Below are 22,701 nucleotides of genomic sequence, written 5' to 3' on the forward strand. Positions count from 1 at the left end.
ATTCGGTTCTGTTCGGTTTAATCGATTTTTTCTCTTTAAAACTGAACCGAACCGAACCGAAATAACCGAAATTTTTATTATGTAAAATCAAACCGAATTAACTCGATTAGGTTCGATTTTTCGGTTTGAACCAAAATTTGCTCAGCCCTATCTGTAATGGCTTATTTAACTCTAAACTATATATATATATATATATATATATATACACACACACGAATATGAAGGCACGAAGTTATGTGGTTTATTCCTGCTGTAACAAAAGCGATTCCACACAGGAATGCAGCTCACTATTGCAGCCCGCAGGAACAAACATACACCAGACTATGCTCAATCACATTTCCTGCATCCTTAGGTCATAATGCACTATATTTGAAGTGAAACTAAGTCATGCTTGTCAGAATTTAAAGATTCATTGAAGTTTTTTTAGTGTTCTGTTGATTAGTTAATATTTCAGCTAAGGCCCCAAAAACGACTGCCATATAAAACAAAGCATTAATCAATGGAGGAAGAAAAGGGCCTGCAGATAAGAGAAAAGTGCAATATCTACCATTTCTACGCATTGAATTGTCTTCAACAGTTTCAGTTATCAGGCTCAATATCTACATGACTTCATATATGGTTAATAATTTTGAATAACTAGCCCGAGTCATAGTATCTCCTCATCAGCTTGCACAATGATACCCTCTTGCAAAATAGGTACGATAAAACCCTTCAGTAAGGTAGCTATGCAATCTACCACTTGCCCGAGGAAGTCACCACTCACCAACATTGTGTTTGTTTCCATGAGGCTCCTCATAGGAGTAGTGCAGTTGATTGGGAGAATCATCTATAAAATCCACCAACTCTTCAAAATAATAATTTAAACTACATATTTTTGGGTACAAATAAGAGAAGAAATCAGCATAAAAACTACAGATGTGTTCTACGAATTCTAAAAACAATATTTATTACAAAATATTTTAATTTTAGAATATAAGAATGCATACTTTAACATGCTATATGGAAATAGAAAAAATCCAAACTCATATCACTAGGATGACACGTATTAGCTAAACTCATCACTTTCAAAATCTTTTCAAACTAATTTAAGTGATAAAAAAAATATTATTTTTGGACTTCTCCTTTTGGGAACTATGCAAAAATAAATAAATCAAACATAAAACCTTTTAATATTTTATAAAGTAACAAACACCCAAACTTGTCCCACTTTTTCAACTTTGAAATAACTTGGATTTCAAATTGGATGAAAGAGATAGGGTAGTATTAAACTGATTTTTTTTTTCTAATTAATTAAGATTGGAATTTGATAGAAACAACACCACCTCTATTCAAATATAAACAAAACAAAAATGAAAATACAAAAGATCATGAAAAGTGACTCACCCACATCTGACACATTAGCAAGTTTATCAAGTGCCCCAAGTATAGCTCTTTCATGATCCTACATCAAATTACAAAACTCCTACTCATTATTAGAAACTAGAGCCTTTTGTTATTAGATAACAATTTATATAAAAAGTTTTAAGCGCAATCCTTCAAATGAATTACTCTTAAGATCAATTTTGCCTTCTCAACTTGAACAGGGTCAGGGTTTTCTCTACCATAGGTCATCCTCTCAACCTGCGAGATGCAAAGGTTTCAGACGTCAGAACAGTTGGGAGCTTGTCATGAAATCTAAGAACTGATTTCCAAGCTAAGAGTATACATGCACAGTAACAAATTTCCACCCATACAAGCTATAAAAGAACCAATAATTTTAAGCAATTTCACCAACAGCATTTAAAGGCTGCTGGCTCTTAAAAATTAGGGTATTCAGACTGTTGACTGGACTCTGTGTATCCATATAAGATTAACAGCAGTGCATGTTTAAGTCGAGCACCTTGAATAATTAAAAATGCTATAAGGAAGATTGCCACCCTTCTGCAATGCAGACCTACAGCCTAGATCCACCAATTAAAGGATATGCGTACAGTATTAAGGTATTGCCGACTATCACAACATCACTCCTTATGCATATGATGTTATAAAAATATTAGCTACCGTGCAACAAAGGTTTTTCTGAACCAGCTGTTAAAGCAAATGTAATGCTGCGTCCAACTTTAGTTGAAAATTTATAAGCTTGGTAACTTAATGAAAAGTCAGGCTGTCTCACCTCATGAATAATTGTATCTGTTGCACGAATCTCAATGAACTCAGAACGATTCTTGAATTTACAAGAATCAGGCGTATGAATACCCTTCTTGACATGAGATTGTGCTGGTCCTCTTTTGTTGCTAAGTGGTCCTTGAAAATTATGATTAACTACCTTCATAGACTGTACAGAGGAGAGCACTGCAAATTCACCAAGTTGTTGATCATCCTTGAAGTTTGTCTGCAGATAACCAAAAGGCAATTTATACAGTATGATTACATAATATTCAAAAAGCTAAAATTTGAACTTTCAAGACTCATTGTTACCTCTATCAAATTAGTCAAAACAAAGCTAGCAGTCTAAGCATAGATTCTGATAACATCTTTTATGCTATAAGGTGTTCTATGTTACTATTTTAGCAAAATAAGGGCTCCCATAACAACCATTATTTTAATTCTACATCAGCATATCAAAGGCATATGATAGTCAAATGACATATGGGCTGCTATTCATGCTTTTCAAATGCAAGGATCTACTATAGCTCTGAATGCATCTCTAAATTTCTTTACAGTTTTATTCTGAACTCAGTCTTGGACATTATTTTCATATGTGAAGGATTGATGGGAACTACTTCTAGAGATGCACCACAAATGCCACTTATCTTTGTCAAGTGAAGTAAGCATTAAATGTAATATGATAAGCATTTTCTGGCTTTTGCAATTTCTGCTTACTGGTGCCAACGAGGGTATAGTTGCCAAAGAAGGTTGGTGATGTAGTACATATTTCTGGGACTTCGAAGGAGGAGGACAAGAAGGCCTCCTCTTTTTTGGGGGAGTATTGTCTACTGAATCAACAAGGCCAGAATAATTCAATTTACCAGAGAGTGATTCATGAGCATGTTTCTGCAATTCCCTGCATTGAATATGGAACAGCAGCGAGGAGATCATACACATGTTGATTAATCATAGATATCAAAACAATTCAACAAGGAGAGGACAATATACAATAGAAAACAAGAGAATTACAAACACCTTATCCTTTGTATTGATTTGTCTGAATTAATTTTCACAAGCAGTTGACTGTGTTCAGAATCTGTGACATTAAGTTCCTTCCGCAGCTCCGTAATGAGCCACTCCTTACCCTGTAAATGTAAGAGGATCTTAGAGGGACAAACAAGATCAATCATAGTAGGTGATAATAAAAATAGCTCATAAAAGATGCAGACAATTAATACGCTAAAAAGAGACATAAATAGGAAGATTTTGAGTGATGAAAAAAATACCCAGGAAAGGAGATCAGATTGGGCATTGAAAGCCCTCAAAACAGAACAGTATGCCTCTTTTTCCATGCTGTGGATTTGAAAATTAATGTCCAATTCATCCTTTCCATAAGGTTCTTCTAGCAAAGACACTCTTGGGGCCCCAGAACTATGACCATATGGAGGACTGTTAATGTTGCGCATCATGATTTGTCCACGACTTCCTAAAATGAACATCAAATGAAATTATGAAACTAATGTTTTGGGAGCTAAACCACATGCACACACACCTAGTTCTTGGATAGTATAATATTAAAAATGCTTAACAAAAGATCAGCACATCATTGACCTATTGCTCAAACTTCCCTTAGGCACTTAACGCATCTCCTGTAGAAACTGATAGACCAATATTCACAACCAAGGCAAGGAGGTGTGCAAGAGTATCTAAGTGCACAGTACTGAGAGTTGGTTAAGACCCATTTTTGTCATATCATCTAGTTAAATAAGCTGAAGTTTTCTTTCATGCTTACATCATACTCAGCCGAAAAGGTCCTGGCTTGCTAGATCAAAGCATCAATTATAAATCTGTTTATTTTCACAACTGGTTCTATAAATTGGAGGGGATCCTATAAGAAATACAATACTTATCCTCTCTCATTATGCCATTTCAACTTTCCAGCAAACTAGTGCTCTTGCAGGCAAAATACTTCATGTGGTGCAAAGGAAAATGTGAAAAATTTCTAGTCAAAGCAGGCACAGAAGATAAAAACTCAATAATTATATTGGCACAGCATTGGCAATAGATTCATAGAAGTTAGATAAAAAGATGAATTCAAGAGAATTATTAACTATAACTTATTACTAACTATAAATCTTTAAACCTCAAAAGGGCTGCCTTTAATGCCCTATATGCGTCTGAAGAAAGTCCAATGACTCAGCAATATATAGAAGTCAATCAATGCAATGCAGAATTCACTGTTGATATAGCATTTGTCAAAAAATAAAAGAATCCTCTCAGCTCTCTACCAATCATGACAAGTAGAAGCATACCATCTTCTTCTGTAAGTGCTATTCTTACATAATTTATCATTAATATGGTATGCCATTTATTACCATTTCCTTTTTTTTTTTTCTTGTCCTTTTCAGGTCATATCATGCATCTCTTACGCGCAATGATATTTTGCTACTATTCAAAGCTCCTATATATACAAGTGGGTCTAGCATGTCCCCAATATTCCGGGCACCCCACGAACATGCGCTTTCTCTCTCATCACATTTTTTCAATATGCTCTCTGTATAATGCATATTCAATCCAATACATTATTTAATAAGTGATATAACATTCACATTTTTATGTTTGCGCACATACATAATTACACAACATCTCAAGCAAATCCTCCCGCCACCCCAATCAAAAACCAGAAATAAATAATTAAAATCCACTTGTATTTAGGGAGAGACAGACTTTTATATCAAGCTCCTCAATTTCATGCCATCTTCTCAAAACCCGAAACCCTATCAAAAGCTACTGATTCAACACCTATGAACCCAGCAAAACTTCAGCTCTGTTAGGTTGCTGAGAAAGAGTGGAAATTTCCATGGAAAGGAAAACCTTATGATTCTAAAACTCAAATAAAGTTAGCCAAACGCTCCTAATTGGGCACCAAGAATCCTCGTTCATGGATTTTAACTTTTAAGGCCGCATAAAACGAGAAACGTTACAATATTTGAGTTGAATCACGTTATTAATTGTTGTGTATTCTCGAGAAACAAACAGAAAATGAGAGGCTAAAAAGGAAAGAAATAAAAAAAAGAGAAGAGAGAGTTACCGGTGTGATCGTTCTTAATGCTGTGATAATCCATAGAAAGATTGGGAATTCAGCTGGAGCGTTAAATGGATACAATCGAATTATTTGATATAGTTTAATCAATTCTCTCCAGCCGTTTTTTTCCACTCGGAGGATATGATTTTGGCGGGAACATAAATCCTGCCCAAAATCTGACATGTGCGATCTGCGCTCAGGCGAGGGGTATCGGAATTGAATTAAAATTATAATATGATTTGAATTTAATTTTTTAATATTTTAAATTTAATTTATTTGAATTTGAATTTAATTTGAATTTCAATTTTGAAAAGTTTAAATTTTAAAGGTAATTATTAATATGTAATATATTATATAATATATTTTTAATTATAAGATAATTTATAATTAAAATTATTAAAAATTAAGAAATAAAAATGATATTAAATTATAATATATATATATTATAATTTAATATCATTTTTATTTCTTAATTTTTAAATATATATATATTTATGATCTTAATTATATATAAATATATATAATTATATTTAAAAAATTATAGCGAAAATTTCAAGTTAATTTTTAATTTGTTATAAGTTTGATAGGATTTTTGGTATGATTTTTTTTAATTGTGCACACTTTTAATGTCCATATATTTCAAAGTATATAATTATAAATTTTTAAAGGAAAATAAAGTTTTTTTAATGCAAAAATAATAAAAAATATTTTCATTTTCATTATAATAAAGCTTAATTTATTAGGCATTAAATTGTTCTTTAAAACTATCAGTATCGTTGATGTGACATGCTTAATTTATTCTCATATAATTTAAAATATATTATTAAATTAATTAATATTCTATTACAACAGTAAGAGAATCAAGTGCTTCGAGCATAAATCTACAGTCATGTTTTGCTAGCTTCCGCTCTTATCCAAAGTGTATGAATTGATGGTCTCATTTCATTCTCAGGAAAACATTTGTCCAAGTTGTTAGATTTCATACAACTTCTGACAAATCACATACATACATAAGTGATAGTAATAAATCGAATTTTCCGTGAGTATCTAATTTGATTAAATTATAATAAAATAAATTTAAATATTATATAATTAAATTTAAAATAATTTTGAGTTTAAAAATAATGTTTATAATTAATTTTAATTAGATTTAAATTTTATTTATCTAAATTTATTTATTTAATATTAATTAAATATAAAACATATATTTTTTATAATAATATTTATAAATTTTTATATATTTTATTTTATATAAAATAAAATTTAAATATTTTATAAAATATTTAAACTTTAAAATATAAATTATTAATAAAAAAATTTTTAATGTAAAATATTAATTAAAATATATAAAATTAAATTAATTCATTTTTTTTTTTAAATAATAATAATCATAATCTGGGGTTGAATTTTACAGGCAATCATGCAGTCACAGCCGGTGTCAGTGATATTGCTCTAGCTGTCAGGGACAAGCTTAGAGGTAAAATTGAGCAAACTAAAGTTAAAAGGTATTGGCCTGGCAAAGCACCCAAGTGGGCTGATGATGCTGATGAAGATGGGGATATCAAAATGGCTAGGGCAGATGCCCTGGAGAAAGCTTTTCCTACTCAGGAAGATTCAGATTTTGCTAGGAAAGATGATCCTAGACTGCGTCTTCTGGCTGAGAGCAGGATTGATAACCGTGACGAAGTGAGAGCTGATCACCGGCGCATCCGGCAAGCTGAGATTATTGCAACAGAAGAGGAGGAAACCCGGAGACAAGAATGGGCAGATATGGAGGAAGAGAATGAGGAAGCCTTGGAGGAAAGAAGAAGAAGAATTAAGGAGAAGTCACGTCTGAGAGAGCAAGAAGATGCTGCACTTCCTGCTGAAGAAGAGGAGGAAGAAGCGGAAGAAGAGGAGGAAGAGGAATCTGAATATGAAACTGACTCTGAAGAAGAAACAATGGGTTTGGCCATGGTCAAGCCAATCTTTGTGCCAAAGTCTGAGAGAGAAACCATAGCTGAGCGTGAGCGGCTTGAGGCTGAAGAACGAGCTATTGAGGAAAAGGAAAGGAGGAAATTGGAGGAAAGGAAGGTGGAGACAAAGCAAATATTGGTTGAGGAGATTCAGAAGGAGGAACTAATTCAGAAGAATTTGGAAATGGAGGCAAATATTGCCGATGTGGACACCGATGATGAAGTCAATGAGGCAGAGGAGTATGAGGCTTGGAAGGTGAGAGAGATTGCAAGGATCAAAAGGGATAGAGATGATCGTGAGGCAATGTTGAAGGAGAAGGAAGAGATTGAGAAGGTGAGAAACATGACAGATGAAGAGAGGAGGGAGTGGGAGAGGAAAAATCCGAAACCTGCCCCACCATCAAAGCAGAAGTGGAGGTTCATGCAGAAATACTACCATAAGGGTGCTTTCTTCCAGAATGAGGCTGATGATACTGCTGCCACTACTGGAACAGATTCAATTTACAAGCGTGATTTCTCTGCCCCAACTGGAGAAGATAAGATGGACAAATCCATATTACCTAAGGTTATGCAAGTCAAACACTTCGGCCGTAGTGGAAGAACCAAATGGACGCATCTTGTCAATGAGGATACAACTGATTGGAACAACCCGTAAGTTTGCTCTTCCTGTAAATTCGTGTTGTCTTTTCTAGTTGCTTTGTTCAGTTTGCTGTTCTCTGAGCATTCATCTCTGTTAGATGTAGTCTGGTTCATACTTATTATTGAATACTCAAATCATCCAATATATATATATATATATATATATATATATATCACCTAGAGAATATGGTAGCTGATGGAACGAGAAATAAATTTGGTAGTTTGGACTTTTCTTATTCTTGTGATTGAACAATTTGTTTTTAACCAGTATGCATCACTCTAATTTGAGGAAGTTCTAGCTTTGAACTCTAATTGTAAGTGCTTGAAAGTATATTCTTGTTAATGGAAACCATTTAACTCCAGATCTGAAGATATTGTTTTACATTATAATATTAAAATAATGCAGATCAAAATTAAAATCTTTGGCACCAAGTGTAGTTGAATCAGCTATTAACAGTGACAATAACTTATCCCCTTTTTCTGTGTTCTATGCTATATCTTTGATGGAGAATATATCACTCATGAATAAGGTAATGGAATTGGTATTTTTAAAGAGAGAGAGAAATTTTTTCTTAAGTTCCCTAACCTGTAATGTTTATATTGAAAATGTTGGAGTCAGGGAATTGAATGAAATTAAAATTTTATTTCAGGAGCTTCTTGTTTTTAGGCTGGTTCTTATGGAGTGTTTTGGAACAAAAGAGGGTATCTATTAGGTACATACAAGTGTTAAAAGATATGTATGAAGGAGCAACTACTATTGTGCGCACAGTGGGAGGGGACACAAGACATTTTCCGATATCAATTGGATTACACTAAGAATTAGCTATAAGTCATTACCTTTTTACATTAGTTTTAGATGAATTGACGAAACATATACAAGAGAGTATTCCTTAGCGCATGATGTTTGCTAATGATATTGTTCTGATAGATGAGACGCGAGAAGGAGTAAATATAAAGTTAGAGCTTTAGAGAAGTACTCTAGAATCAAAGGGCTTTAAGTTAAGTAGTATGAAGACAGAATACATGCATTGCAAGTTCAGTGAAGGCCAAACTGGTGATAGGGAAGGAGTTAGTTTGGATGGAGTGGTACTGTCCCAAAGTAATCACTTTAAATATCTCGGCTCAGTCCTTCAAGTAGATAGGGGATGTGAGGAAGAGGTGCCACGGGAGTTTTATGTGATCGCAAGATTTCAAATAAGTTGAAAAGAAAATTTTACCGTACAGCCATACGACCGGCTTTGTTATATGGTAGTGAGTGTTGGGCACTGAAGGAGTCGTATGCGTCTAAGATAAGAGTTGCGGAGATGAGAATGTTAAGGTAGATGAGTGGCTATACTAGACTAGATAAAATCCGTAATTAGGGTATTAGATAAAAGGTAGGAGTGGTGCCAATTGAGGATAAGTTGAGAGAAGGAAGATTAAGGTGATTTGGTCATGTGAAGCGTAGACATACGGAGGTTCCAGTTAGATAAGTAGAGCACATTAGGTTAGAGGATAGAAAGAAAAAAAGGGGTAGACCTAAATTGACTTAGAGGAGATTAGTGCAACATGACCAAGAAGCATTACAAATTTCTGAAGATTTAACTCAAAATCGTTTAGAGTGGAGAAAGTGAATCCATATAGCCGACCCCAAATTTTTGGGATAATGGCTTAGTTAAGTTGAGTTGAGTTAAGTAATCTTAATAATCAAATTACATTGAAAAATCAAAATAATTTAAAAAATAGTTAAAACCAAATTAAAAAATAAATTAAACTAAGTTGATTCAATGTTTGATTAAACTGTTGTATGCTCACCTTAGACACCCAAATCATAGACATTTTATAGATATAATTTATAAAACCATGAAGCTTTCTTTAATAAAAAAAAAAAGAGGCTTTCAATGCTCAACTTAGGCCTAAGGCCCAAGCGACTGAAAGTGGGGCAGTCTCGGTCCATTTATAAATCCCTTAAGAATAGAAATCTCCTCTTCGATTTCCTGTGTTTGTTTCCATCTCTCTTGCCTCGCGATCATGGCAGAAGAAGGAGAAGATTCCAAATTCAATTCTCCCCAACCTCCTCCTGTATGCTCTTCTCTTCAATAAATGTCCTGTTTTTAGTTGGATTTTTTTTAGTCAAAGTAGCTTAATCATATTGAATATTTGATGTATGTAGCAGTTTCTGGAGGTTGCCTGCAAAAGTTTGGGTAAAATAAGCCGCTTTGCGGCTGGTACCAGGGCAGGATTTGCTGTGTCTTTGATAAACAGGAAGTTAGAAGCTGGAGCCGCTCTTGTTTCGCATATTGAAGCAGTTAAAAGATGGGGAGGAACCCATAAGTTTTGGGCCTGATGCGATTCTTGTGGATTATAGCAATGGCTGGAAGCTGCAAACTGTTACTGAGTTGGATTTTGGTGGTAATTGATCTCACTTGGTTTCGGTTGTGTTTTTGTTTTGTTAGTACTGAATGAAGTAGATTTCAGTGTTGGTTTGTGGTGATTTTTCCTCTTTCTTCTTGGTGTAGGTGTTAGAAAAGCAGAAAGCATTCAGCTGATTCCAACACAAGCCCCTAATTTGGTATGATCTTCTTTCTTATCTGTTTGGAACTTTATGTGTTGTCTGTTTGAGTGTATTGGTGGATCTGAGATTTGAGATTTTTATTGGTGAAGCCAGTTATTCACTGCAAAAATTAAATCTTTGTTTCTATGTTTGTTGCAATGACATTATTTCTAAGAACCATTAATCCATGGAAAATAGTGTGGAATATGGATGGTTCTAGTGGACTTCTTCTGGGAAAATTACAAAGACGGAATCGGTATTTTTTTTCCATTCAAATATTTTTGCTTGCACATATCAGGTAGCTAATTGCATATTAGAAATTCGAGATATTCATATATAAATCCTTCAAACTACTGGTCCAGCAACATTCTCCGATGTCTAAACCACTTGGCTATATCTAAGTGTTTCTGAAGAATTTGATTGCAAAATTAACTGCAGCAAGGATAGCTCTCCAAAAGGCTCCACCTTTCTTCTTAGTTTAGATAACAGATGGCCCCAATTTTGGTGAATAGCCATCTTTTGGTTGGATTCATTTGAATGGCTTGGTTAAGACCTAGAGCATCCTAGTATGTGATTCATGTGTCCATATATTTTCAATTCTTTATCAATCAATAACCCGGGACTTTCAACATGGTTAATGCAGAGTTCTATGAAGTTCAGAAAAATGCTATAGCTTTTAGATTAGTAACCCTATCTTGACAAGTTCTTATATCATTGGAAAAGCTAAAATTGTATCCTAAAATCATGGTTGCTGCTTTACCGCACTATTGCAGTCCATAAATATGGAATGCCAGAGAAACTAGCGTAGGATAACCCTCAGAATTTTTTTTTCTTTTTTTCGTGTTATACATACTGGTTGGTAAGGGAGGAGGCATTGGTTGACCGGGGGGACATGGCCTCCCCAATTTTTTTTTTTTTTTAAAAAAAAACTATATAGCTATTAATAAAAATTTTGCAACATGGCCCCTTCAAAAATTTTATGTGGTCTCCCCAATTATATGTTACCCACCTTGTTGATAGATTGATTCATCTTGTTTTAACTCTTCTGGTATTTACGACTACTAAGCATTCATTTTTGGCAATGAAAATGGTGAAAACAAAACTTTGCTACAAAAATGGAAGATAATTTTCTTGCAAATAATTTGGTTTTTTATATTGAAAGGGGGATTGTTAAGGCATTCAATTCACATTTCATTCTTGATGATTGGGTTTCTCTTAAAAAAAAAAAACGTTTATAATTTTAGATAAGATGTTTGATCTTTTCTCCCTTTTTTTTTTTAAATTTTTAGAATTCAAAAATATTTAATATTTTTAGTGAACAGCTTTTTATCCTATTGTTACTTATTAATATATAAGTACTATATTTGTTTTTGTCTTTTAATTGTTTATAATAATATAAAGAGAAAAAAAAATCTAAAATCTAAGGCCCCCCAAGTTTCGTGGTCATGCTCCGCCACAGGGCTCCAGTCTAGCAATTAGTATTCACAATGCTAGTCTATTGTGGCTGTACTATCCAAAAGACCTGGTTTGAGCAACAATATTCTGTTGCTTTGATTTTCCTCTGAAAAGCATTTGCCCTGGAGTTTTATTTATTTATCTTGCTATAGATTATTCAATTGAGATTGGAACATTATTGACCTTAAGTGATCTGTACTTGGCTTTTTGTTTCAGCAGATTTTCGATGGCAGACGTCCAGCAAAGATAGTTCCTAAATCAGGAGTCAGTTTTTTGTACATTGCAAAGATATTACTTGCCTTTGTTTTGATTTTTGTACTTGGTGCAATTTTTACAGTGGCCCTGGAGAATCTTCCAAGATTGATACTGTTAATTAACTCGTATACTAATTGATATTCCTGAACGTATATATATGGAAATGGGATATATCATTTTGAAGATTACTTCAAATACTCTTAAAACATCCTCTACCCACTTTGTGAGGGTTATCAATGAGTCAAGGCAATTACTTCATGCAAGTCATGGTATCATACCAGGGCTTGAGCTTTCCAGTCATAATGATGTGTGCATTCTTTGAGGACAGTCATGCATTTTCATGAGCATTTTCTGTCGAAGGGCCTGACAGAGGCACCATTAACATCAATCCCCTCACTCGGGAGATGATAAATCAAATCATAAGCCTGCATAGTCTACAAAAATTCCAAATGCACCAGTTTGGACAGGCTTGATTCTCAAAAGTGATTATTAGAGAGATTATTTTAATTTTGTTCAATTTTTAAATTTACAATTCGAAGAAAGATCTGCTAATAACATTGTGGCGAAACAGTCATTCCATGCTTCAACAATGTGAACTTTCTCACCTTTTCGTATGCGTATGCCATCACAGATGCTGTATTGAATGATGATATGCTATATTGTAGGGAGAGAAGGCAAAAGAAACAAAGAACATCTTCTTTAACTTGTAAACTATTTGCATTGTTTGAACAGTTCCCAAAATCAACCCTCATATATAATATACCATGCATATGAGAATGATTTCAGCCACAATAATACATATATACATATATACATGGCAAGAGGAAAATTAATGTGGAAAAAAAAAAATTGGCGGAGGGGGATGTTTTGGGGGAACGCCACTGTACAACAAAGAGATTCTGTTGTAAGAATTACATGGAAGGGGATCCTGGCTGCCGAGACCAGTTGGATTCTAAGCTAAACTATCTCCAGAGCTGCGATAAATCTTATCAGCATGAGCTGCAGGCACATAGACTGCATCTAATAGTGAGCTGTGAGTCCGCCCATAGAATGCATAAACGAACACTCCAATTAGGAGCCAGACTGAAACACGGGCCCAGGTGGCGGCACTAGAAGTCCAGAAAGAGCCCCAAAGATGAGAAACAAGAAATGAATATGATCCAGAAACACTGCAGAAGTAAGAAAATAGCTAGATAGATAACATATTCCCAAGGTCCCATCTAAAGTATTGACACCCATACCCACATCCTTAGAAATGCAACAATATTCCACTTGATAATTCTTTTCAATGGTAATATGATATACAGGTGATGCAACACTCACCCTAGATTAATCAGCAGGTATATGTTGATCAGAATGCAGAAGATCGGAAGCAGTGGAACAAATGGACATATAAAGCCTGAGAAAAAAAAAATCAACATTTCACAAAAATTAACCAAACTTTCGATGGAAACAAAAATAACAATTCAGGAATGGTAATTATAACACCATTAAATGGGGATAAGCCTTGATTGGCAAGATGTGTACAAAAAGTAATCCTTCAAGTATGCTTCTGCGAGCCCGTAGCTTCTAAAGCAGATGAGCATCCTGAATTAATTTCCAGATGAGATTTGACTCACTATACTGCGTATACATGCAATCCAAGTTAAACGGAATATTATGTGGATATTTTGGGTAGTAGTATGTCGCTCTACAGTAAGATTTTACTTCTGACCATTAAAAATGTCCCATTCTTTCTAGGTAAACTGAAGGGAGCAAGGTAGAGTGATAATGTCAAAAATTCATTCACTTTGAAACAGTTGACACATGAACAAATTCATAGCAACCACGGCATTCTTGTGGAGAATTACTAATGTCTTTATAAAGAAGGCTGGTGGACATGCTTCCAAACATAGTATCCAACATTTAGGACCCAAATTTATGATACATCTATAGGAAGCAAAACTGTGATAACCAGTGTGTCACAAACAGATAATGCCTTGCATTCATTATGGTTGGTACTTGAGCTTATTTGCAAATATAGCAAAAAAATTCAAGGACATGCAAAAGCATGGATTGAGAGAGCCTCTCAAGGTCATGTTGGCATGTCGGATGCACTGTTAGGCATCTAGTAGGAGGTCTGAAATGTTCATAAGAAACCTAGGACAGAAAACTTGCATAGGTGCCTTTTGAGGAAAAACATGTACCCCAATGGACCAATGTGGAGTAGTGCACAATTCCTGACATGAACTGGCTTGAATTGTTAACACAAGCCATGCCTAATGCTGGCACATCACATATTTTAATATTTAAACTAGACTGTCTTCCAACTTCGAAACTAGACAAATCTTGTCAAATGGACAGCAGTACAAGATAAAAGAGCACTTACCTCCAGAATGCCCAAAGCTATGTCTTGCATCATCTTGTTCAATAAGAGTCAGCACAATCAGACCAAATAGAAGAAGAGCACCACCAACACCGCACAATGTAAAGCGAACAGGCCTAATGGAATATCCAAACAAATAGTTAACTGATTTTGAAGAAAACCACAATTTACTTTGGCCATTACTCTCAAATTTAATGCCTGGTCAAAGTCAGTCAAATTTCCAACAGCCTCCCTCTCTCTCTTCTTGCGAAACCCTACATCTAGTTTAAACAGTTTCTTCTTAAATGTGACATGTCTTCAAGCTAAATCATTGGGGAATGTACTTGAAATTATCATCAATGCAAGTTAAATAGAGTTACTCTTGATCAACCCACCTAGGAATATTCAAATCTGTAGCTGCATATGTAAGAAGAAATGCTCCAATACATGTGAATGCTATGGTCGAGCCAGCAATTTTTCTTCTGTTCTCTTCATTTAGAACATCTGAAACAATTAACAAATAGAAGATAGTAAAAAATAGCAGAACCTAAATTATGAAAGGCAAGAAAATGGAACAATTTTTTACATGGATACTAGCGAGCATGCATTAAGTTATCAGGCTCCAACAACTATTATAAATCAAACTTAGAGCAAGGCAAAAAGAACTATGGTTCAATTCAATCAACCAGCACTCCAACTTTATATAGTTTAAAGCCATATGAAGCAGAAATACACACACACACATTGATTGCTACATTGAACATGTCTACCTAAAAGTTAATATGATACTTCCAATTGATGATTTTCAAAATTAGGATAACTTGAACATTACTTGAACATTGTTTCAGATAGATGCAATGTATATTTAGATGTATTTAACAAGTAAATGAAGCATGTAAACCAAAAAGGTTGAGACAGGCACACTAGCATTTGCAAAGCATAATCAAGCATGTCCTAAACAAGCCCCCTTCTCTTTGGTGGGCGAGCAGATTGGATAAGATTAGGAGTTTATATCCTAACATCTCAAAGTATTCCAGAAAAATTAAAATTGAAAGCATGAAGCCTATGAGGAACTTACAATTGCCCTGAGCTTCTTGTTTTACAATTTTAGGATAATCAACTACAGTGTTCTTTTTGCCTAGCAAAGGCAAATTACTTGAAGTACCACCATTAACATCAGACGTTTCAACATTAATATTCTGACTGTTCACCCCGTACTGCAATGAGACAAAATCAATTGTGTCCTGAAGTGAGGATGGAAATGGCACCATGTCTGGCGGGACATATCTCAATATTAATACAGAGATAGCAACCATGGTGAAAGCAAGAAGTGTGCCCACACTGACCTGCACAAAATGCCACACAATTAAGAGCAAGATTCAATATTACATTGAAAAATAGCATTACATTGTTGATTACCAGAGGATAAAAAAAGTTTCTTTTTCATTCTATTCTTTTCAAAAACAGGCACTTGAGTCCCCGGCTTTTTAAAAAAAAAAAAAAATTAGTCCAAGTGGTCACATTGAAATATAAAACAGTGTTATTTGCGAAAGTTGAAAGATTAAAATACTTAATTTTTTAATAGTGTAGAGAAAATGGACTAGGCCTAACTCCACCCCAAAAGCTAACTCAAGGGGAGGAGACTTGCCTAAGTCTTATATTAAACACAAATTCCTTATTCCAAATCAATGTGGCATAATACACCCTCTCACATTCACGCATAAATACCTGGAATATAAAATTTGCAAGTATGGACATTTGTGGGTGGCCCAACATTGAAACAAGATAAGCTTTAATACAATGTAGAGAAAATGTGCCAAGCTTAATTCCACCCTAAAAACTAGCTCAAGAGAAGGAAAATTGACCAAGTCTTACATTTAGCACAAATTTCTTATCCCAAACCAATGTATGACAACAAATAGGAAGAATGAAATTGTATGCTACACCAAACCTCAAGGACAAGGAACTGATAAGGTTTCTACGGTCAATTTCATATAATTTAAGAGGCTATCTGAAAAGCGAAAACCCAAGAAATTCAATCTGCAGGAACAAGATTTAATCATATTTCATTATAATTGCCACTACATTAGGTTCATGATCCTCACAAGACAAAGGATCTCAGGATACTTAATGTTAAAAAAAAAAAAAAAAAAAAAAAAAAAAAAAGAAAACTAGTAACAAGGGCGTGCCACGGGCAAGCATTTTTAGGTCCTAACATCATCCATTTAGTTGTGTAATGAAGGGGGAATGATAAAGTAAAACTCCCTGATAGGACCAGGATGGGGGCATGGGGAACAAACAAAACAAAATGGGATCCCCATTCTAGTGAGGTAATTTTGCATGCACACTTGTTTTGATTTGTAGGATCAGATGAGGTTATCCTCAGTAAAGTGAGTCTACTGAATTTAGAGGTTTAGAAATTTACTGGAAATTGTAGTGATCAGATATCTTATTTTGGTTTTTCTTTTTAGCTTTTTTTTTCTTCTTTTCTAGAGACTTTGGATGACTGTGGTGAGATGGGTTCAAGAGAATGGATGAGAATTTCACGGTGAATAGGGAAAGATTGACCCTGTTTCATGCATAGGAGAGTGGACTAGGACTCACCCTTTCCTGACTAGGGATTGGGGAACTGGGTAGGACAGCAGGTTATATTTCCCAATGAGGAAGATGTCGTAATCTTCCCCCACCATTCCCCAGTCTGCAGCCAGTCATGCTTAAAACTGACACAAGATTCAGTGCACATGCCAGGTGAATGACGCTTATTTTAAAAATTCAAATTAAACTAACAGAGAAGTTGTCCAGTGTACCCTCAATTATTTATAAGGGAAATAAAAGAGGGAGAAGAAAAAGAGGGGAAAAAAAAAATCAAAAGATCCAGATGGTAAAGGAAAAAAGAAAGTTGCTCCCTTACCATTCCAGCCAACTGATCAACATCCATAAAAAATGCCAACATTGCAGCACCAATGCCAGTTGCCAAAGTGCTCTTTACAGGTACTTGTGTATTTTTATTTACATCTGAAAAAAATGATGGCAGTAATCCATCTCTAGCCATTGCCATTAAAATTCGTGGCTGCAAAGGACAAAAAGATGGAAGATGTCTAGAAGTCATTACTAAGGAATAAAAGGTCCCAGTAAATAAATGCAACTCATCCAGAAAAACAAAAGGCCTAATAAACCGCTGAATGTAACTCAACTCTTGGTTTATTGTGTGAAGTAAGAGATGAGAGAAAAGAGATTGGATTTTTCCTTCCTAATACAGGTTTCAATGTTATCCAACAAGGAGATTATTAATGTGTAGTTATCGCCTAAATAATTACAGTTAGCATTCTTCCAAAATATATTAAATGCAATTAAGTTTGTTATGCACATGGTTTTTTCTGTTCAGGCACTATCATATATCAGAGAGCCTGTTAACACAAGCTTCCACATCGCGTTTCCTCACTATGTGAAGCTAGAAATGATACGTTCATACTTGTCATCTTCACCACAAGTAATCACAAGCTAGATCTGAGATATCATCAATTTTGTACTTTCTTTTATCTTTCAAAAAGTTGGAATGGCTAAGAAGATTCACATTGGAAAGGAAAAGACGGACACTCTCATATTAAAATGACTACATTCTTCTTCAAATATATTAAGATAGATAAGTAAGGCAGGGATATGATTTGGGTCCCTCTCTCAAAATTATGAGGAATACTGAGGGAATACAATGTATGAGGTCCACTGCTAGAATAGATTATCTGAAATGAAAATTGATACAGCTATATATGTACTAAGACTCAATTTAAATTTAAGCAGACAACTTGCAACTTAAAGAATGAACCAACTTACAAGGTAAAAAGAGTTGGAATCCCAAAAATATGTGTTTATCTTATCATAAATGCAGGCAATCATCATCTATGAAATAGTACAAAGAAGGCAACAACTGGCCAGTCAGTCTGTTAATTATGATATTGTGAGTATTCCACTTAATTACCTGAGGAAGAATTGAGCCCATCAATGTTGAACAGAGTGCCATGACAGCTCCAGCTGTTATTATGTACCTGGAATCAAGAGCAACAAAATAACTCTTAAACAGAAAGGTTTAAGGTTCAAATTACATCCATAAAATTCAGGGGGAAGAAAATTGATGCATCATGTATTTTGAGTAAAACTACAAACTTACGCTGCCCACTGCATGCCATGCTCAGCAAATGCAGAGGAGATAGGAGTATCAGGATTCATTGCATGATAAGGTACCAGCCCCACAATGACCACTGAAACCAGAATGTATAAGGTACAACAAATAGACAGTGCAAGGCCTATGCCCAAAGGCAAATCTCGTTGAGGATTCTTCACCTGTTAGAGCATTTGCAACACAACATGAAAGTTTGATACCCAAAAGTCAAGGTATGCCAAAGAAACACAAAACTGTACTCATAAGATAATTATGCGATAAGGGGAAAGAAGGATTTAAAAACAATAAAGACAAGAATAGAAAAAACAGCAAGAGAGAGAGAGAGAGAGAGAGAGAGAGAGAGAGAGAATACCTCCTCAGCAGTGCTAGCAACTGAATCAAAACCAATGTAAGCAAAAAAGACCGTTGCAGAACCTGCAAGCATCCCATCCACTCCAAAGGCAAAAAACCTACAAATTAAACAATTTTTTGTTAGCTATACACTTTTACAAATCATAATTTGATTCAATTTACAATATTGGATGCCTATTACCCAGTGGGAAGTCCATATCCTGCCCATCCAGTCTTGAAACCCAGATAACTACCAGCTATTATGACAAAAAGCATAGCACAGACATTCACAGTGGTGACCATACCTTGTACTAGGGTACTCTGCAAAAGTGATTTTATTCAAGGAGTTAATGCATGTATGAACAAGCACACAGAAAGGACGACACTTCACTCACAAGGAATTGCATGAGAAATGGATAGTAATAAAGATCAACAGAAGTTACCTCCTTGATTCCCACACACAAGAGTCCAGTAACAATAAATACTAAAATTGCAGCAACTGGGTCAACCACAATATCAAGCCCAGGAATGTACTGACGAGCTAGAAAAATAGGAAGACTATCCTGACCTCCGAAAAAGAATGCCTAGATGCATATAATAGCAAAAATAAGAAGAAAATAGAAGTACCAATAAAAATACCAGCAAAAGGAAAGCAAGCAGATTGACATGAACACCAATCCCACATTCAGAACATGACACCTTGATAGAAAACAAATGAGAGATTAAGGATGACAGAAAGAAGAACAAAAGAAGGTGAGAAAGAGAAGGGAAGGGGGTTAAGGCCCTTATGCATTGACCCACTATGTTTGATCACGTAATCATTAATATCTGCAGTTCAAATTTTGTCCTTACTTTACTTATATGGCGCAGTAAGATGACGGATATGCCCCAACCCAACTCACCATTTTAATTCTTGACTTAATATCCAAAGGCATAAACAAAAATGAATTTTCTGATGAAAAAACAGAAAGATCATTAACTTATCAGAAACTCTGGAAAATTCAAGAGCCCAAACTAGTTGATAGAGGTTTATATTCTTCCAACCTTGTAAAATTCAAAACCTAAATTCAAGGCAACACAGAAGCTAAATCAACTATAGTTTAATAGTTGGTACGAATTCAGATTTCAATTGTAGTAAAATATTCATTTGCATAAAAGCTAAACACCAACAAGAGGACTCTCATAATTCCTCTATCGCTTGAGTATATAAAGATTAATTACTTGTATGCTCATTTCAACTGGAAACCATAATAGAATGAGCAATCTTACTCATTTCATTTCATTCAAAAATTCTAAATTATCAAAAGGATATGTACACTCAAAGTTGAAGAGAAACAAATATCAGAATTTCTATTAGTTCTCAATTGTTAACATCAATAATAATAAGCTCTCTAACAAAATATGTAGATGATATAGGTATTTATTGTGTAATAACTAGGTCTATTAGTACTAGGATTAGAAATCTCAAAATAAGATAATACTAAACCAATCTAATTAAGAATATAAAACCAACACTAACTAGGAAATTCTAGACAACAGAATTCTTAAATAATTAAAATACTTTTTTAATTAGATTTTCTAAATAAGAGAAAACAAAACTTCTTAATTTTAAAATGAAAAATTAAATCAAAATAATTCATAAATTTAGTCTTCTTGGACTGCATCAATGTGATTAGTCATTGGCCAAGAAAAAGACAGCGCATAGAAATAGGGGGAAAAAAAAGCCTGTTCCGCTACAAGAGATCCAACAGAACTTATGCTTTAAACAAAAAGAAAAAATAACTAAACCTAAAAGAAAATTCTGAAAAAGAAAAGGAGAAGAAGTTCAGAGTAAAGAAATTCACTGAACCAGATTGGGGGATATGCCACGAGCAACTGCTGATCCACCAATTGTGTATTCCAATATTAGAGCCCAGCCAATCAACCATGCAACACTGCACATCAATATTGTTTAAATAAATAAACAGAGGCACATTCTAACAATAACATCATTAAGTCCCAAGTTTTGAACCTAAATACCAAAAGCCAAGTAGCCAACTTGCTATACATTATATTAATATAAATCAAGAATCCTATAACTAATAAAGTACCTACAGTTTATCAAAATCTTTTAGTTAAACCAAATTATCAGGAACTAAGTCTCCTCATACCACGTTACAAATTTTTTTTTTTTTTTTTTACTTTTGGTGGGTGTGGGGTGGGTGTTGACGAAGGGTGCAAATAACAACTTATTCATCTTTTTTCAATAAAGAAATTTAAAAACAATAATAATAACTCAGAATATATGGAAATGCGAATATATTGTGCGGGAAACAGTAAGTAGTTACCCTTCTCCAACACATATATAAGAATAGTGATAGGCACTGCCTGCAGATGGACAACGGCTTGCAAGCTCTGCATAGCAAAAAGCAGAAAGAGCAGCAGCGATTCCAGCTATCAGAAAGGAAATCGAAAGAGCTGGACCAGAGTGCTCTCTAGCAACTGTTCCAACAAGAATATAAACTCCAGCTCCAATCGTTGAGCCAACACCTGATAAGGAGATTCAATATTTCAAAGTTAATTCACAGATGGAAAGTTATAGCACAAAAAATCACTAAGCAAAAAGTTGAAACCAACAGGAATCAACAGAGAAGAACGCATGCTTAATCTGAAGTACATGAAATGGCGTAAGTATTAATCGTAAATTCATTGTTAATTCAAGCAGACAAATTACACGAGGCAAAATATTTATGTCCAGAAAAGCTACAGCTCTGAGACCATAGGGACCCAAAAAGGAAGTGATGTCCAGAAAATATAAATAACATGCAGTTATATATATATATATATATATATATATATATATATATATATATATATATATATATATATATATATATATATATTCCAAAACCAAAATCATATGAAGTCAAGTTCAGTCAGCATCATTTCATGAAGAAACCAACATCCAGAACAGAAAAACGAACGAACATGCCAGAGTCAATTTAGACCCATGTACAGCAAGGCCACAAAAATTTAAAAGCAAATAAAACAGAAAAGCCTTATCAGTTTTCATTGTAGAGAAGGAGAAGAAGAAGAAATACCAATTGCAATAAGGTGAGGAACGGACAACTCCTTAGCTAACTGATGGTGAGCATTAGCTTTGACATGTGCAGAATCAACCTGTTTTCTCCTTAGCAAACTCCTAAGACAACCTCCCCATAAACCTACACCTTTTTGCGAATCAAAAAGAAAACCCATCAAAATTCCCAACTTCTTCTTCGCTTTAAACCAGAAATGATAAACCAGAACAACAATCTAACAAATTGTCAAACTGGTTACTTCTAATTTAAACGTTAAAAAAAAAAAAAAGTCCTCCTAAGTTATACGCAGAAAATGAGGCTAGGCAAAATCTGCCCGCATTTCCATTAGAAAGAAGCTGAATTCCTTCAAGGTAGAGTTTGATATTCCAAAAGAGAAGCGGGCAGATTCTCTATAGATTCTAATAGAATTTCCCAACGGACCGACCCCCCCGCCCGAATTTGTAGCTATCTATGATTGGATTGTGGTCCTCGAATTATTACAATAAATTAATGAAATTGGTAGGGACCACCGGACGAGGGAGACCTTCCTCCCTCGGCCTGTGGATTTTGTCGGCTGTCGCCTCAATAATTTAAGGGTTTCTGTGCTAACAATCAATCTGAATAATGACATGACATGGTTTTCTTAAGGGGAATGTTTTGTCATTAAATTATTTGTGTACATACATCTCTGAGAAAAAATTTAAAATATTTGAGGGAATGAGTTGGTGTGTGTGGATTAACC

General features: G+C 34.6%; 3 protein-coding genes across 6 annotated transcripts; 1 reads left to right on the plus strand and 2 right to left on the minus strand.

Moving 5' to 3' along the window:
• Positions 1-524: 524 nt before the first annotated feature.
• Positions 525-5,397, minus strand: LOC110638443 (protein EMSY-LIKE 4). Its single transcript, XM_021788999.2, has 8 exons — positions 5,219-5,397; positions 3,414-3,613; positions 3,163-3,272; positions 2,863-3,043; positions 2,153-2,371; positions 1,549-1,620; positions 1,384-1,441; positions 525-826 (listed from the first exon to the last, which is right to left on the minus strand). The coding sequence occupies exons 1-8, from the start codon at positions 5,250-5,252 to the stop codon at positions 753-755; spliced, it is 948 nt and encodes a 315-aa protein (XP_021644691.1). The 5' UTR covers positions 5,253-5,397; the 3' UTR covers positions 525-752.
• On the plus strand, positions 5,394-12,237 carry LOC110638418 (uncharacterized). Its single transcript, XM_058142500.1, has 5 exons — positions 5,394-5,412; positions 6,627-7,818; positions 9,959-10,197; positions 10,305-10,357; positions 12,014-12,237. The coding sequence occupies exons 1-3, from the start codon at positions 5,394-5,396 to the stop codon at positions 9,996-9,998; spliced, it is 1,251 nt and encodes a 416-aa protein (XP_057998483.1). The 3' UTR covers positions 9,999-10,197; positions 10,305-10,357; positions 12,014-12,237.
• Positions 12,238-12,729: 492 nt separating this feature from the next.
• Positions 12,730-22,418, minus strand: LOC110638431 (cationic amino acid transporter 2, vacuolar). Of its 4 annotated transcripts, XM_058142431.1 has the most exons (14): positions 21,981-22,412; positions 21,228-21,429; positions 20,750-20,834; positions 19,344-19,484; positions 19,103-19,221; positions 18,923-19,019; positions 18,559-18,731; positions 18,370-18,436; positions 17,305-17,463; positions 15,472-15,739; positions 14,789-14,897; positions 14,418-14,530; positions 13,373-13,448; positions 12,730-13,158 (listed from the first exon to the last, which is right to left on the minus strand). In XM_058142431.1, the coding sequence occupies exons 1-14, from the start codon at positions 22,135-22,137 to the stop codon at positions 13,002-13,004; spliced, it is 1,923 nt and encodes a 640-aa protein (XP_057998414.1). In that variant the 5' UTR covers positions 22,138-22,412; the 3' UTR covers positions 12,730-13,001. The 4 variants fall into 4 exon arrangements, with proteins under 4 accessions (XP_057998414.1, XP_057998416.1, XP_057998415.1 ...); XM_058142433.1 differs by lacking the exon at positions 13,373-13,448 and having other exon boundaries at positions 21,981-22,416; XM_058142432.1 differs by lacking the exon at positions 17,305-17,463 and having other exon boundaries at positions 21,981-22,415.
• Positions 22,419-22,701: the final 283 nt, after the last annotated feature.

This window comes from Hevea brasiliensis, unplaced genomic scaffold, assembly GCF_030052815.1.
Source record: "Hevea brasiliensis isolate MT/VB/25A 57/8 unplaced genomic scaffold, ASM3005281v1 Scaf5, whole genome shotgun sequence".
In the NCBI taxonomy this organism is placed as follows: domain Eukaryota; kingdom Viridiplantae; phylum Streptophyta; class Magnoliopsida; order Malpighiales; family Euphorbiaceae; genus Hevea; species Hevea brasiliensis.